At 44.8% G+C, this 14,744-nt stretch overlaps 1 protein-coding gene across 2 annotated transcripts in view; it reads left to right on the forward strand.

The window, feature by feature from the left end:
- The window catches only part of LOC115391786 (anoctamin-1-like), a 36,534-nt gene extending 25,062 nt beyond the window's left edge, over positions 1-11,472 (forward strand). For both annotated transcript variants that reach the window (XM_030096136.1, XM_030096135.1), the window contains 14 exons: positions 165-247; positions 892-903; positions 1,233-1,307; positions 2,151-2,219; positions 3,379-3,580; positions 5,126-5,237; positions 5,312-5,369; positions 6,491-6,591; positions 8,369-8,511; positions 8,616-8,768; positions 9,443-9,495; positions 9,990-10,174; positions 10,656-10,761; positions 11,084-11,472. In XM_030096136.1, coding sequence (XP_029951996.1) covers positions 165-247; positions 892-903; positions 1,233-1,307; positions 2,151-2,219; positions 3,379-3,580; positions 5,126-5,237; positions 5,312-5,369; positions 6,491-6,591; positions 8,369-8,511; positions 8,616-8,768; positions 9,443-9,495; positions 9,990-10,174; positions 10,656-10,761; positions 11,084-11,332 — 1,601 coding nt within the window. In that variant the 3' untranslated portion in view covers positions 11,333-11,472. The remainder of the gene's footprint in view (positions 1-164; positions 248-891; positions 904-1,232; positions 1,308-2,150; positions 2,220-3,378; positions 3,581-5,125; positions 5,238-5,311; positions 5,370-6,490; positions 6,592-8,368; positions 8,512-8,615; positions 8,769-9,442; positions 9,496-9,989; positions 10,175-10,655; positions 10,762-11,083) is intronic.
- The last annotated feature ends 3,272 nt before the right edge of the window (positions 11,473-14,744 follow it).

Raw genomic sequence — 14,744 nt, forward strand, 5'->3', positions numbered from 1 at the left:
TGTCATTCAGAGAGAGCCGCTGAGTCGTTCAGTTTCAGAGTCTGGGTGTGTGCGGTGGTGAACTGGGAGCTGCGGTGACGTGGCGGCTGGTCGCGGTGCCTCCCTGCTGGAGGCGGATTGTTTCCCGCCGGCTCTCATGTGTTTCCTTCCTGTCGGGCTTCCAGCCGCCATGTTCATGGAGCACTGGAAGAGGAGGCAGATGAGGCTGAACTACGAGTGGGACCTGACCGGCTTTGAGGACGAGGAGGTCAGTGGACTCACAACACCAGCACACAGCAGCACAGACACTCACAGGCCAGAACATTATGACCACCTCATCCACATAGTGTAAGCCACACGCCGATAAAGTGGCTCTCTGACCTCTGATACTCTGCATTTTTGCTCTAATGTCATGATTTCACAAAACAATTAACGATTTCAAGCCTCTTTTGAATTGCTGTAGAAAGTGTGTTACCAAACATGAGAGCAGCGGGTGAAAAGCAGCCCGTCAGAATGTCCTACCTGTTTCCCAGTTATGACTTTGCAAAGTGAAAAAAAAGCCACAAGAAAACCAATTTGATCTTTTAACAAAGTAAAAAATTGCAATTTATTGACTGTGGAAAGCAGTGTCTTCGTAACAACAGCAGAAAAGCGTCAACAGTGTGATTATGCAGTGTGAATGAAGCTTTTCTATTAATAGTTTGCTGACAATAAAAATGTCTTGACCTGATGTGTCACAGAGATCTGCATTCAAACATTCCAGTTTTGTTGCCTGTATAATAATTGTGTTTTCCCTATAATGTATTGGTTGAATGTATATCCAGTTTACTCTCTAAATGCAGCGACATCATTGAAAGACGATCAGTTACTGTCACTTGATTGACCTTCTTCTGTTTTGGTCTTTTTTCACAGGAGGCTCTCAAGGTTTGGAAAAATTCTCAGAATGTTCTCTTTCTTTAAACTTTCCAGGCTTTCTGATTCTGTTTCAAGTCTCCCATCTTAAAAAAAAATCACACACTGGGTTTGTTTCTGCACAATTTCCTGTATTTTAACCTCGTTCTCAGCTGCTTCTGTCTTGCTGAACTGAAAGGTCTCAGACTTTTTCTCTGTACTCGAGACGTTCGTACTGTCCGTGTCTTCCGCCAGCAGTCTGGAGCTTCTGGGTATTTTCCAGCCTCTGCTTCTCATTGCTCAGTGACGGAGACGCCTGATGGTTCTCGGTCATGGTGTTTGTGTCGGTGTCGCCCTCACAGGACCATCCCAGAGCAGAGTATGAGTTCAGAGTCATGCAGAAGTCCATGAGGAAAGACCGGAGGGCACAGCACAAGGTACGTCCATCCATCGTCCATCCGTCCAACCATCCATCCATCATCCATCCATCATCCATCTGTCATCCATCCATCCATCTGTCCATTTGTCCATCCATCCATCTGCCCTTCCATCATCCATACAACCAACCATCCGCCATCCACCATCCATCTATCCATCCATTAACCATCTATCCATTGTCTACCACCCCCCCATCCTTCTGTCCAACCATTCAACCGACAATCCATCATCCATCCATCCATCTGTCCATCATACATACAACCAACCATCCACCCACTCATCCATTCATCTATCTATACATCCATCATCTGTCTATCCAACCAACCATCCATCATCCATCCATCCATCCATCCATCCAACCAACCAACCAACCAACCATCCATCATTCATCCATCCATCTGTCCATCCATCAACCATCTATCCATTGCCTACCATCCACCCACCAATCCTTCTGTCCAACCATCCAACCGATAATCCATCATCCATCCATCCATCCATCCATCCATCCATCCCTCACAACACAGTAAAATATCCTTAGAGTTTGTAGATTAATGTTTGTGTATCTGATCTTCTGCTTCAGTTCAAAGAAAAACCACATGATGAGCAGTAGAAATGAATAGACGAACATGTGATTTTACTTCTGAATATCCTGACTAAATGTGCTCAGATCAATAGAGGAGCATTTGAAAGCTTGTTCTGATTTCTTTGAAGAGATTTCAGTTTTTTCCTGCACCGTCAAGTTTCTTCTGAAAGAAACTGTTGAATTCAGCTGGACTTTCCAGCTCTTCCCATTTGTTTGACGCTGTCCTCTTCATGTCCTCATGCGGACTCATTTCCTGCAGGTGGAAAAGCTCACCTGTCGAGACCGCCTCCCTGCATACATGACTAATCTGGTCATGATGCTGCTGATGGTGAGAACCCTGTAACTTATCATCACATTAACTCACTCTTAATGTCATTCAAGCAGCACCATCTCGTGTAACGTTCAACATTTTGCTTTGTATTTTTGTTTCCTCACTTCATCAATTTCATGTTTGTAGACACTTATATTAAATATCCACACTTCCCTCACAGTGCAGATTCGGCTTTCCCTGTGTGTCCATATGATATTCAATAGGAGGTTGAAGTGAAAAGGCAGGAAGTGAGAGTCCCAGCTTCACTGCAGGGGGCAGCACTGAGCACACAGGGAGTTATTTAAGTTGAGGGGGGTTGAAAACATGCAGCAGCCAGGCTGCAGAAACCAAAGCCAACTTTAAAGGATAAGTTTGGTTTTAACAGTTTTCACGTTGTTTATGGAACGAAGTAGAACAATATCCTCACCCAGAAGGCTTTTCTGATTCGAAAAGTGGTCCGGGAGAAATTTAGATCTATAGTCGAGCTGCAGACCTCCATATACTGTTAGCCAATGGGGCATGTGTGGCGCCGGCTCCCAAAACGGCTTTAATCGTCCAAAAACCCATTAGTTTCATCAATATTTCCTCCTGGTCCGTCACGCCACTCCTCCTCCACAGCCCGGTGTCGCAAAATACATGCTGTTGGTTTTTCAGATCTCTGAAGTGAATACAGTGAACAGGAAGTAAGCTGAAGTACATTCACCAAGAGACACAGTAGGTGGCGCTGTGCACCAAAGCTGTTGGTCGCCACCCGCTCCAAAGAAGAAGAAGAAGAAGAAGATCTCTGAACTGCAAACATCTATTCTATTCTTCAATTCTTCTATTCTAGCTATTCTTGCAAACTACTCCCAAGGAGAACACACTTTCTATTAGCTTTGATTAATTTAGCTCTCAGAAATAGTATCAGACTATATTCAAAATGAGTTAAAATAATTGCACTCATTATTTTATCTTATATTCTTATATCTTATATATATTATTTTACTCATCAGGCTTTTTAACCTTGTTCTTCTTTGCATCCAGACAAAGGGAAACATTTGGAGTTGAGATTATTTAAAGGTCTTGAAGCTGTTGTTTTCCTGATCCAGACTGATGTGGGATCAGATCTGGATTTATGGAAATCCCCTGAAATCCTTCTGCCTGCTCAGCATCCACGTCTTCCCCTTGTAATCTCCAGATCGGTGTTACGTTCGCCATCGTGTTTGGAGTCATTCTCTACCGGATCTCCACCAAAGCTGCTCTTCACATGAGTTCCAGCCCGATCACCAGGAACCACGTGCAGCTGACGGTCAAAACCACGGCGGCCATCATCAACCTGGTGGTCATCCTCATACTGGACGAGGTGTACGGCGCTGTGGCGCGATGGCTCACTGTGCTCGGTCAGTGTCTCTCTTTTCTGCATGGAAAGACCATCAAACGTGTCTGAAGGAGACACAGATCTGTTGACTGGCTGGCCCAGTGGACATCACATCATTTCAGAAGTTTAAAACATATGTTTGCATTGGATTTGAAAATGAGAAACAATCTGGGAGATCATGAGTCACCAGGTCAAAGCTGTGGGAAACAGTAGAATTACAGGAGTTCAGGACGATTGCAGAACAGCCGGCCGTTAGAGGGCGATGGAGAGCTGCTCCGTTCAGTTTGTCTGATTTTTATTTTTTTAAAAAGAAAAGAAAACTAACAAATGATTTATTTCGAGAAAAATCAGTGTATAAAAAATATAAAACAAATGGAAGAAAAAGCTCTGCAGAGCTGCTCGAGGCCAGCCAACCAAGAAATCCACATGTGGAAAAGAGACTTTACCCAATCTTCTTCGTCCGTTCTGAGGTGTTAAGGGCGACAAAACTTTCTCCCCAAGACAAGTGAACAGGTGAGAGAGGGGCAGTGATAGCTTCTGCCACAAGGGGGCAGTGCTGTAGCAGCCAACAGCTCTGTGTATCAAAATGTGCTTCCAGGTCGCTTCTAAACTTGTGTTTGTACAATAAGCTGTTTAAGTTGTGTAGAGAATCCCTCCAGTTATCAGCACTGGCATTAAATCATCAGTATTTTCCAGAGCTCTGGAATCCAGGGTTTATGGTCTGTTGTTGAGATGGTTGATGAAACTGAATTAATAGGCTGTAAAGCTAATGAGGTGTCATATCATCATCATCGCACCAGAAACCGAGCGAAACACAATAGAATCTAGATCCTCCCAATGAACGTCAAATTGATAGAAATAAAACTGAGCTTTTAAAGGGTCTTTTGTTTTCTTCTGGCATTCATTTGGAAAACCAACCAATACCAACAAATATTTACTAATTAGGCTGTCAAGTGGTTGCTCAGTCTCAGGCAGTTATAATATGAATATTTAGAATGCAGATCAATGGATCTCTCAACACTCTTTTCATTGGTAGTAAACCTTAAGATAATAAAAGCCTCATTCTGTCAATCAACCACTCCGGCTCGATGAAAGCAGAGGCTCCACCGATCAGGAGAACCACTTCAGTTCCAATAAACTTAAATAAATAGTCTTAAAAGGCATTTTCCTCTAGTTTTCTTCCCTAAAATGTGCTTTTTCAGTCCGGTGGAGGAAAAATTCCCACAAACGCACCCTGAAGCGCTTTTCCCACCACAACAGTTTTCCATGACAGGAGAATCCAGCTGAATATAGTTTCAACTTTGAGATGCTTTTCTTTTTTTAGACTGCTTTAATAAGTTCATGTCTGATTCGTCTGCTTGACGGACCGAAGGCCGAGCTGCTGCTACTGCCTCCTTTAACTTCTTTAAATCATTCTCAACAACCTCAGGTCAGCCTGAAGACTGTCTCAACAGTCTGCTGTCCAGTGCTCCTGGTAAATGAATGAAAGGATGGGAACTTTCCATAGAGAAGAGCAGGTTTTCAATAAGACTGAAACCGTCTCAGAGAGACTTGTGTTCACTTTTAGAGGCTCCGAAGACTGACAAGAGTTTTGAGGAGCGTCTCATCTTTAAGACCTTCATCCTGAAGTTCGTCAATGCCTTCACCCCCATCATCTACATCGCCTTCTTCAGGGGGAGGTTTGTTCCTTCACATCCAGTTTAAGTCATGTGACTGACGCGTTGTTGGATCCAGAATGTGTTTCTCTCTCCAGACTGGTTGGCAGGCCGGGAAGCTACCTGTATGTGTTCGAGTCTTACAGAATGGAGGAAGTAAGTTCTCACTGTTCTCACAAAGAAATATTTTATGATCACACTCCCAAAGCAAAGGCAAAGTTCATTTGTGCATCCACTGTTTAACGTTGTGAGTGTAGGAAGAAGAGTTCGATTCAGCTCATATAATATTAAAGCAACAGCAGCAGAGACAGATGTAGACAATTCAGGAAACGTTCATTCTATCAGTGGGAACTCTTCTTCCCACAAAAACCCCTCTGATTGGCTGTGAGACATAAGCTCCTCTCCTCTGACTGGCTGTGGAATCAGGAGCTCTCGGATTAGCAACTATATTTTCCTTCATAGATAGATTTTTTTTTCTTTTTATCAAATATCTCAGTGGAGGATTTTGTAATAAACTAACAATGTATGTGCCTCCTTTTCTATAATCTGCAAGAAAAGAGCAGAAAAACAGCTTTGAGAGCTGGGAAAATGACCCTGCACTAAGAGGCTGAATATCGCACTTCCAAGGAACAGGACTGACAGTTTTTGATTTACATGCATCATAACTCTTCATCAGAAATATGCCAAAGCACAAAGAAACACAGAAATAAGCTGATCTCACCTTCTGTCGTAATGGGACAAAATATTCAATCATTCTCTATTATAAAAACGTAACTCAAGAATATTTTGACCAGAGTTTGTCGTGAAATGCATCTTTTAGAAGTGGTATGACACTGCTGGTTTCACCTCTAGTGACACAGGAGTATTGTGGCTTCCTCAGAGTCATGGGATAACTGTCCCAAAAAAGAAACAGGATTTAGAGTTCAATTTCAGAAGTTTATTCACATAACTCAGGGGCCAGACGTATCCCAAGGCAGGTGAATCCAGAGAGAGCAGTAAACATGAGCAGAGGTGGGAAACAGGAAGAGAACTGGAGGAAGTGGTGGGATGTCTGGAGCCTGGCACATGAGGGGCGGGAGTTTAAAACGCTGGGGGATGAGGGAAAAGACAGGTGAAGCACATTAATATGAGGACAAACGAACGGGACAGACAAGATGAGCGAGTACCAATCAAACTGGAAAGGACCGACAGGGAAGTGACGCAGAATTTACACAGACTTGACAGACAACCGGGCTAATGCTAACGCTAGTGCTAAGGTGTGGTGGTGTGTGTTTCAGTGCGCTCACGGTGGCTGTCTGATGGAACTCTGCATCCAGCTGAGCATCACCATGCTGGGCAAGCAGCTGATTCAGAACAACCTGTTTGAAATCGGAGTGCCGTGAGTACCGCTCAGCTGGACGGCCATCAACGTTCACAACTCAAATGGATGCTAATGCCAAGTTAAGCTAGTGAATCATTCACACAGTCAAAAGGAGGCTTTGGTGTACGAGGGTGGACCCAAAAGTTCCCGGACTGTAGTTATAACTTTTTATTTTTTAATCTTCGCAATTATTTGAAACTGTCCCCTTCAAAATACTCTCCTTTGGCTTGAATACAACGCTGCACCCGAGATTTTCACTGTTCAGAAGAGTCGCCATGACCGCGCGTAACTGTGCCGGAAAGATTGAACTTCGATTTTCCCTCCCCCGCCTGTATGCCTGTCTTACCTTTCCGCTGCCGTTCCAGTTTCATCTTTGACAACAAAAGCAGTCGTCTGGGGCCAGATCAGGTGAATATGGCGGTGGGGAGGCTGGCTGGTCACGGTTTTAGTCCAAAAATATGCTTTACGCACAACATTTGGTGCTATTTCTGTGCGTAACGGGGCGTCCTGTGGTCTGCTGTCTGTTATGATGCGGCCATTTCCGGGTGCCTTCGTCTCCCTGCTTCTAATAACCGCCTGAGGATGATCTGTCTGGATCTCTACAATACTCCCATCAGATCTGCAATGTCATCAAAAGTCCTGCGTGGACCTACCAGGACGTCTTCTTCAGTTTTTGTGACGTTTTCCTCTGTTCTGGAAGTGGATTGTTGTCCTCTGCGTGCCTGGTCTTCGTGATGTAATCTGATTACTCTTAAAGGGCCCAAACCACTCAGACACCCTAAGAATCCTTCTTAAAGAATGTCTGCAACATGGTGAGTGTTTCTGCCGCTGTTTTCCCAATAAAAAACAAAATGTTGTGACAGAGCGCAAATCCGTGGATATCCGCCATCTTGAAAAATCGAAGAGCGGGGTGTAACTCTGTCAACATAAACAGTGACTGTCAGCTGACCGCATCACGGGGGAAGACCAAACCTGGCACAGTTATGCATGAGGTTATCCTGTAGCGACATCTAGCGGCCAAAGTCGGAAATTCATTGTATTTTTTTATTAATAGAATCAGTCCGGAAACTTTTGGGTCCCCCCTCGTATTTGCTGCTTTATCCTTTCAGGAAACCTCTTATCGCTGGTGCATGTAGTTCAGGCAAATCATTTGACCATTTTTAAGTTTCCAATTACTTAAATAGCCCAGAAAACAACAGAAGCATCTCTACCTTTAATGGTTCTCCTCTGAGGATGTCTGAATTGCTGTTTTCGGGCAATATATTTGGTGTCTTCCTGGTCTAATGCAAACTGCAGGATGGGTTTGGATCAGTCACTGAGATGTCTGATCCATTAATTAAGTCCACAATTGACCAAGACCAATATTGTATCAGATCGATCCATCACCTCTGGATATAAAGCAGATTTTTTTTGTTAACAGCCTCTAAGTAACAGGAGAAATGTTTTTATTTTTTTTTTCATGAATTTATCAGCTATTAAAAAAAAACAATAGAATGTGAAAAACATTCAGGAACGTGGCATTTATTGATGATTACTTGTCATGAGACTTTTGAGCCTTCAATCCTCCGACACTTCAAATTGCGCCGCATGTTACCAAATAAAACAAAACTAACAAATTCTCAAAATGGCGGAACTCTGTGTAAAATATCCAATAAAGTCTTGAAATGCTCCACTAATCAACTGGAGGAAAACACCGAGGTGAAAAAGACGGACAGACATTTTATGGCCATCATGGTTCATAAGCTCATTAACATTACTGTGTGTGTGTGTGTGTGTGTGTGTGTGTGTTCCTCAGCAAGCTGAAAAAACTAATTCGGTACATTCGCTCAAAACCTGGAGCCTTTCAAGAGGAGGAGAGGCAGAAGAAGTTGCAGAGATATGAAATCGATCACTTCCTGGAGCCCTTCGGTGGATTAACTCCTGAGTACATGGAGATGAGTCAGTCGCACACGGTGGCGTCGTTCCGTACTGTTGTCCGTGTCCTGTCCTGCCGTGAGGAGGTTGGATGTGGACTGAGCTGGTCTTCTCTTCCTCCTGTCCAGTCATCCAGTTTGGCTTTGTGACTCTGTTCGTGGCCTCCTTCCCGCTGGCTCCACTCTTCGCTCTGCTCAACAACATCATTGAGATACGACTTGATGCCAAGAAGTTTGTGACTGAGTTGCGGAGACCAGTGGCAGCGAGAGCCAAAGACATCGGTGGGTCATCTTCATCATACTCGTCCTCGTTTCATTCAGTTTCACAGCTCTCGGGAAAATCCATGGATGTTCCTGACTCATGAGAGAGCACCAGCCCAGCTTACTCCAGAAAAGTTTAGAACGGCATTTAATCATCTGGCCCACCGCGATTTTTATTCTTTGGACTGTCTTGCTATATGTTCTGTGCTCTCTTAGGACTTACAATTTCCATGTTGATCCCATGTAATGTGGAAGAAATGTGGAAATCAATCCGAGTTTGGAATAAATCAAACACATTTAAGATGTTCTATCAGAAAGTCGAAATCTGAGGTGCAGAACAGAGAATATGTTATGATAAAGTCTGTAAATGGACGTAATGGTGGGCCAGCTGAGGAAATGTCTCTCACCACAATAAAAGCAGCATCACCTCTGAACACTGAGCTGATTTACTCCTTATTTTAATCTTGGGAAAAACAGATGCAATAATGAGGAATGCATGTGTTTTCATAGGTGTTGGTTATTTTGTATTGATGAAGCAAAATGTCATTCCTCAGTGTTTCATTAGTAGATGAGTTTCTCCATGAGTCTGAACACCAGCTTTCAGTAGGTCCGCTGGTCCAAACACTTGACAGTATTTGAGTTATAAATAGAAGCACAGCAGAACCCAAAGCTGATTCATGCTCTGATGCCTGCAGGTATATGGTACAACATCCTGAGAGGAGTGGCGAAAGTGGCCGTGATCATTAATGTAAGTATGACATGAAGTGAAAAGGCTGCCAGAGCTTTCACTCTACATACAGTGTGCCATAAACACAGATATCAATGCAGTTTACACTTTCTACAAGATTACCTTCTGAATCTGATCAGAAGCTGCCTGAAATGTTGTCTCAAGGCAGACTGGATGTTTAAAATCTGCTGGAGGTCTCATTCATCCAACAAGTTTCAGTCCCACTAAAGAAATCAGCATTCATCAGATCAGTGTTGAATCATATTATAAACTTCTTTAAACAGTCCATATCATCAGTATGGTGCACAACGCACGGGTGCTAATTGTTGCTGTTTTGATGTGAACAGGTTTGTTTGTTGTCCACCAGTCGTCATCTGTATTTATTAGGGTGCCTTTCAGTGACTTAACCATCCTGACAAGTCTTGTGCAGCCCTGTGGATCCCTGACATTCCAGCACCCCCCTCTCATTAACGTGTCTGCAATGTGTGAACCTGCACCCCTGCCACTCTTCCCAGGCATTTGTCATCTCCTTCACTTCTGACTTCATTCCTCGGATGGTCTACCAGTATATGTACAGCCCCGATGGCTCCATGCATGGATTTGTCAACCATACGCTGTCCTATTTTAATGTCAGCCACTTCCAGGAGGGCAAAGAAACCATGAGTCCAATGCAGCTGGGCTTCCCCGTGGAGATATGCAGGTGGGAATACGCCTCATTCCACTGTGCTCAGCATCAGACTCTTTTGTTTGTTGCAGAAATGTAAGAGTCCACGATTGAAAGTTAGTGCTACACACTCTGTTTGGTTCCGGTATCACCAACAGACCCTTCTCACAGGGTCACACAGCAGTGAAGAGATAGCAAGCTACCGTAAAAATACAGACAAATGCTGATTATTTCCCTCACCTCACGATGAGAAGTATTAAATAGATTTCATCCAAATACATTCTGAAAATAGTCTCACTTGATGCTTGCTTTTTCAAAACCTCTGATTGAAGTAGCTACATCTGCTTTGTGGCAGTGGACTCAACTTTTAACCCACATTTAATGCTGAAACTTCACTGCTGTTCAGTTCCAAGTGGTAAAGAGCTACTTGACTGGCCAGCATGAGAATATCCGGAACAAAAGACTGAAGAGACCTCAGATGATAATCTCTTATTTCCACTGTGTGTTTTCTCCACAGATATAAAGACTACCGAGAGCCTCCTTGGTCTGCCACTCCGTATGAGATCTCCAAGGAGTTCTGGACGGTGTTGGCTGTTCGACTGGCCTTCGTCATTGTTTTCCAGGTGAGAGGAAGTAACTCCATGAAATCTCTGTTACACCAGCCTAAGCTGAAGGTCCGATCATGACTGAACACGTCTCAGCCTCTGACAGCACCAATAATCACACTGACTGGAAAAGCTAACGGCTTCAGCTGGCTCGGAACACCCGGACCTCGGGTTTAGACTGCTTTCTGGAGAACTTATTGTCTTATTTGCTGTTCTTTAACTTTCTAAAGCTGAATGAAACAGTCAGACTGACAGCTTTTTGAGGGGTGAGACAGCTTCAGGAAGTTGATGAGGTGAGTGGAGGGACTTCACGGAGCCTCCCTCCTCGTTTCTCCTCCAGAACGTTGTGCTGCTGATGAACGACGTGGTGGACTGGCTCATCCCGGACATCCCCAAAGACATCAGCCTGCAGATCCACAAGGAGAAGATCCTCCTGGTGGACCTCTTCATGAAAGAGGAGCACGGCAAGATCTTCGTGTACGAGAGCGCCGCCCCGGCGGGGGAGAAGGAGAGCGGCGGCCGGGCCAACAACAGCACGGCGGCCCAGCCGCGCAGCCGGCCCAACGCCAACAGCACCAAGAGCTTCTGACGGCAGCAGGCGGAGCCGGTCGCTTCCTGTTCAGAACATTCCAGCAGCTGGGAGAGCAGCTGGCCACCTGCTGCTCGCTGAGACTGAGTCGGCGGACGCTCGCGGGGCGAACGCTGATCTGTGAAGGCGTCGTCCCGATCGTCGAAGTGAGCATGAATCTGTAAATGTGTATTCAGCTTCGCATGCACTGAGAGATTGCAGACTTTGTACATAAATATCTTTTTTTTTTTTTTTTTTTGCAAAGCTTTGCAATAGTACATGAATATATACAAAAATCTCTAAATGCTCAGTAATCAACCCCGAATCCAAAACCACTGCAACACTGTTCAGTGCAGCGATGTGTCAGTGTCACCAACCTGCATCCCAAACGACTTTAGACGATGCAGGGAAAGGAAATGTCATTTAAAGCTGGTTCAAGCGGCTCATCATTGGTCCACTTCATGTGACGACCTGCTGTATGGACTCAGACAGAAGACAAGCCACCAGGAATTGACAGAAATGGCTGCATGTCATTTCCAAAAAACACTTTTTCCCTTTCTGTTTTAGATATTTTACATTCTGCTGTCGATTCTCAAAGCTGCTGCTGCCATGAAGTGAAAAACAAGCTATTTCCTCTGCATTGTTCTGATGTCTGGCATACGGTTCATGGTCGATTGGTAATGAAAATATGGGTCTATAAGAGGCAGAGATCCTCACACTGACTCTTGGTTCTGTGTAAAGGACTTCTCAGTGAGTTCAACATTAAATCAGTGTTAAAGATGTCAAATGACTTTCAGTACATTAGGAATTTCCTTCTTTGGTTGTAAACTGAGAGGTAATTACTGCACACTATTCAAACAGAAAGAAACTTTAATCATAATTCAATATTATTCTGATAGTCTCTATTAGCCTGTCATTTAAGAAAAACAGAACTGAAGCTACATTTGATTTGCTAGCAGCTGTTTGAAATCATATTTTCTCAGAGTTTTAAAAAGATGAAACTTATTTCCTGAGCTGTCAAGAGCCGGGATTTGACAGCTGCCTGGGCTTTTATTGAGTCCAGTCAGCTGAGCCGTCACACAGAAACAGCGGTCCTGAGCGCCAGCTGTCACTTCCACTACTGCTTTTGGAGAAACACTCAAACCAGCAATGTTTTTGAGAGAAGATGGTTCCAAGTCCAAACCTTTTCAACCCAGTGCCACGCTTTGTGTACACTGTGACGATAAACTATCAAATCAGAGCTTTATCCTTCTGTGTGACTGGTGGCTCTGTGTGGGAAAGGAGCAAAACACTGAACTCTGCGCACACATCTACTGACTGGAAGAGAGCAGCTAAAAGTGTTTTGTTGCAATAATTTGAATTTCTGCTGAAGAGGAAATTGTCTTGTTTGGTGCCAAATAACAAACACGTGTCCCACCGGTCATTCTGTATCTCTTTCATTATTCTTTGTTAAAACAAGCAAATAAAGGAAACAATAAATGTTGCTCTGTCTCAGTGAGGTTTCATCTTCAACTTCTGCACTGTAATAACTTCACAATCTGCTTCCCTGATTTTTATAAATCATTTATAATATAATATAATATAATATAATATAATAAATTATATTATGCCCGCTGAGGGCGGGCGGGAGGCAGAGGGAGCAGCCGTTCCCTCTCCTGGATGCAGCTTCAGCTACCACCAGCCCGGTTATGGTGACAGACAGCTGTCAATTAGGATTTGTGTGCATAGAAACATATCCCGAGCATATTCATCTGAAGTTGTGTATAGATACAAATTTGTAAATTCTCGTCCTTGTAAAATCCCACAGAAAATGTTTATTGTGGATTTTGTGTTTTTTTTTTTCTTCTTTTTTTCATTTTCACAAATATAACAAAGGCTGTAGATATTCAGTTTGAATTGACTGGCAAAGTTTTTGCCTCAATTAAAATGTTAAACGTGTTTTCACGTGAACACGTAACACAGAGAATGGATTAAAAGCCGCTCCAAATGTGAAAATATTTTTTCCTTAACTTTACCCTTAAATGCTGACTCAGAAGCTGTGAATCGGAAGCTAATTTTAGCCTCCTTGATCATGTTCTGTGTTGGTGCCAATTTCTCCTTCCTCCATGTTGACGCCTCTCAGTTGAACAGACGTTATACATTTGCACAGTTTGCAGAATCGATTCATCTTCCGCTCCATACATAATGTCTGTGACATGTGACTGCATGACATGTTTGTGACACGACTGATTTTCTGAGGCAGCTACATTTTGTTATTCCATGTTACCGTCCACCTCCTTCTTTTTCACCCTATACGTTGGAGTCCCCGATGACCTCCGCAGTGGCCAGCTGTGGTCCTTCACACCCCTGCCTGCTGACCATTCAGGCAAACCCAGGCTGTGGGTCCTGTCAACCCCCTTCTGGGGCCTTAATACTGTCCTGAAGAAAGTGGTTGGACAGATTCTACTTGGATGCCAAGTAGCACTGTCAGCAGAAGCTTAGGGTGCCGCAGCAGTGCCTCCTGGCCCCGGCCCGTGAATGGTCAGGTCTTCCTGGCGAGGGCATCCCATTGGGTGTGTCCCCGGCCCACGAAGAGACTGTCATCCTGAACGCCAGTCTCTTGAGGTGGGGTGCGCTCTGGCGACACAGGGCAGTATAGGGGCAGTGGTCTGTGCGGGGAAGCACAGATCACATCGGCGTGCTGGAGGTGTGAGCAGTACACCTGGCTCCTGAACGCTTCTTGGCCATGTCTGAGAGGAATGTACTCAGACATGTGCGGCCAGACGTCACCTTGACTGTCATCCACATCACCCACCAGGGCGGCACCAGGCCTGTCTGGTTGTTGCAGGCCTCCCAGTGATGCCTCAGGCGGTCTGCGATCTGACTGGCCAGCCTGCGGGTCCTGTAACTGCAACTCACTAGCAGACTCCCTCTCCCAGGGGAGTCCTCCACCAGCAGAGGGGTGCCTTCACTTTGGGATCTTTTCGGTACTTCAGAGGAACCAACCTGCTGTCCACTTGGTTTTTCCTGAGCGGAACCGCCAGCCCTGGCCCAGGGTGTGCCAGCACGTCTTGGCCGAGAGGGTCTCCATTACGATTCTTTGCTGCTCCAGGAGGGCCACATACTATCGCTGCTGGCCCGTTTCTGGCCAGCTCGGGCAGGGTTCCTGTGCTGTGCAGATTCTCGTAGCAAAACGTGGATCGCCACCCCCCGCTCCCCAACAGAGGAGATCTGTTGTTCCATCATGGAGGTCAGGTTAGGCACTTCAGTCTGCACCGACTCCACTTATATGTTTGGCAACTGAGACGCCCCTGCCGAGCAGCTGTATGGAGCCTGTCAGGTGGACCCTCCTGGATGTCAGAGCGCCGTCCACCCGGCTATAGTATGCAGTATAGCACAGTCCTCACAGTCTTGGATTCTTGCAGTATCCTCTGGATGGTCTTCTGCGCTGGCT

The sequence above is a fragment of the Salarias fasciatus genome, chromosome 7, assembly GCF_902148845.1.
Source record: "Salarias fasciatus chromosome 7, fSalaFa1.1, whole genome shotgun sequence".
Lineage (NCBI taxonomy): Eukaryota > Metazoa > Chordata > Actinopteri > Blenniiformes > Blenniidae > Salarias > Salarias fasciatus.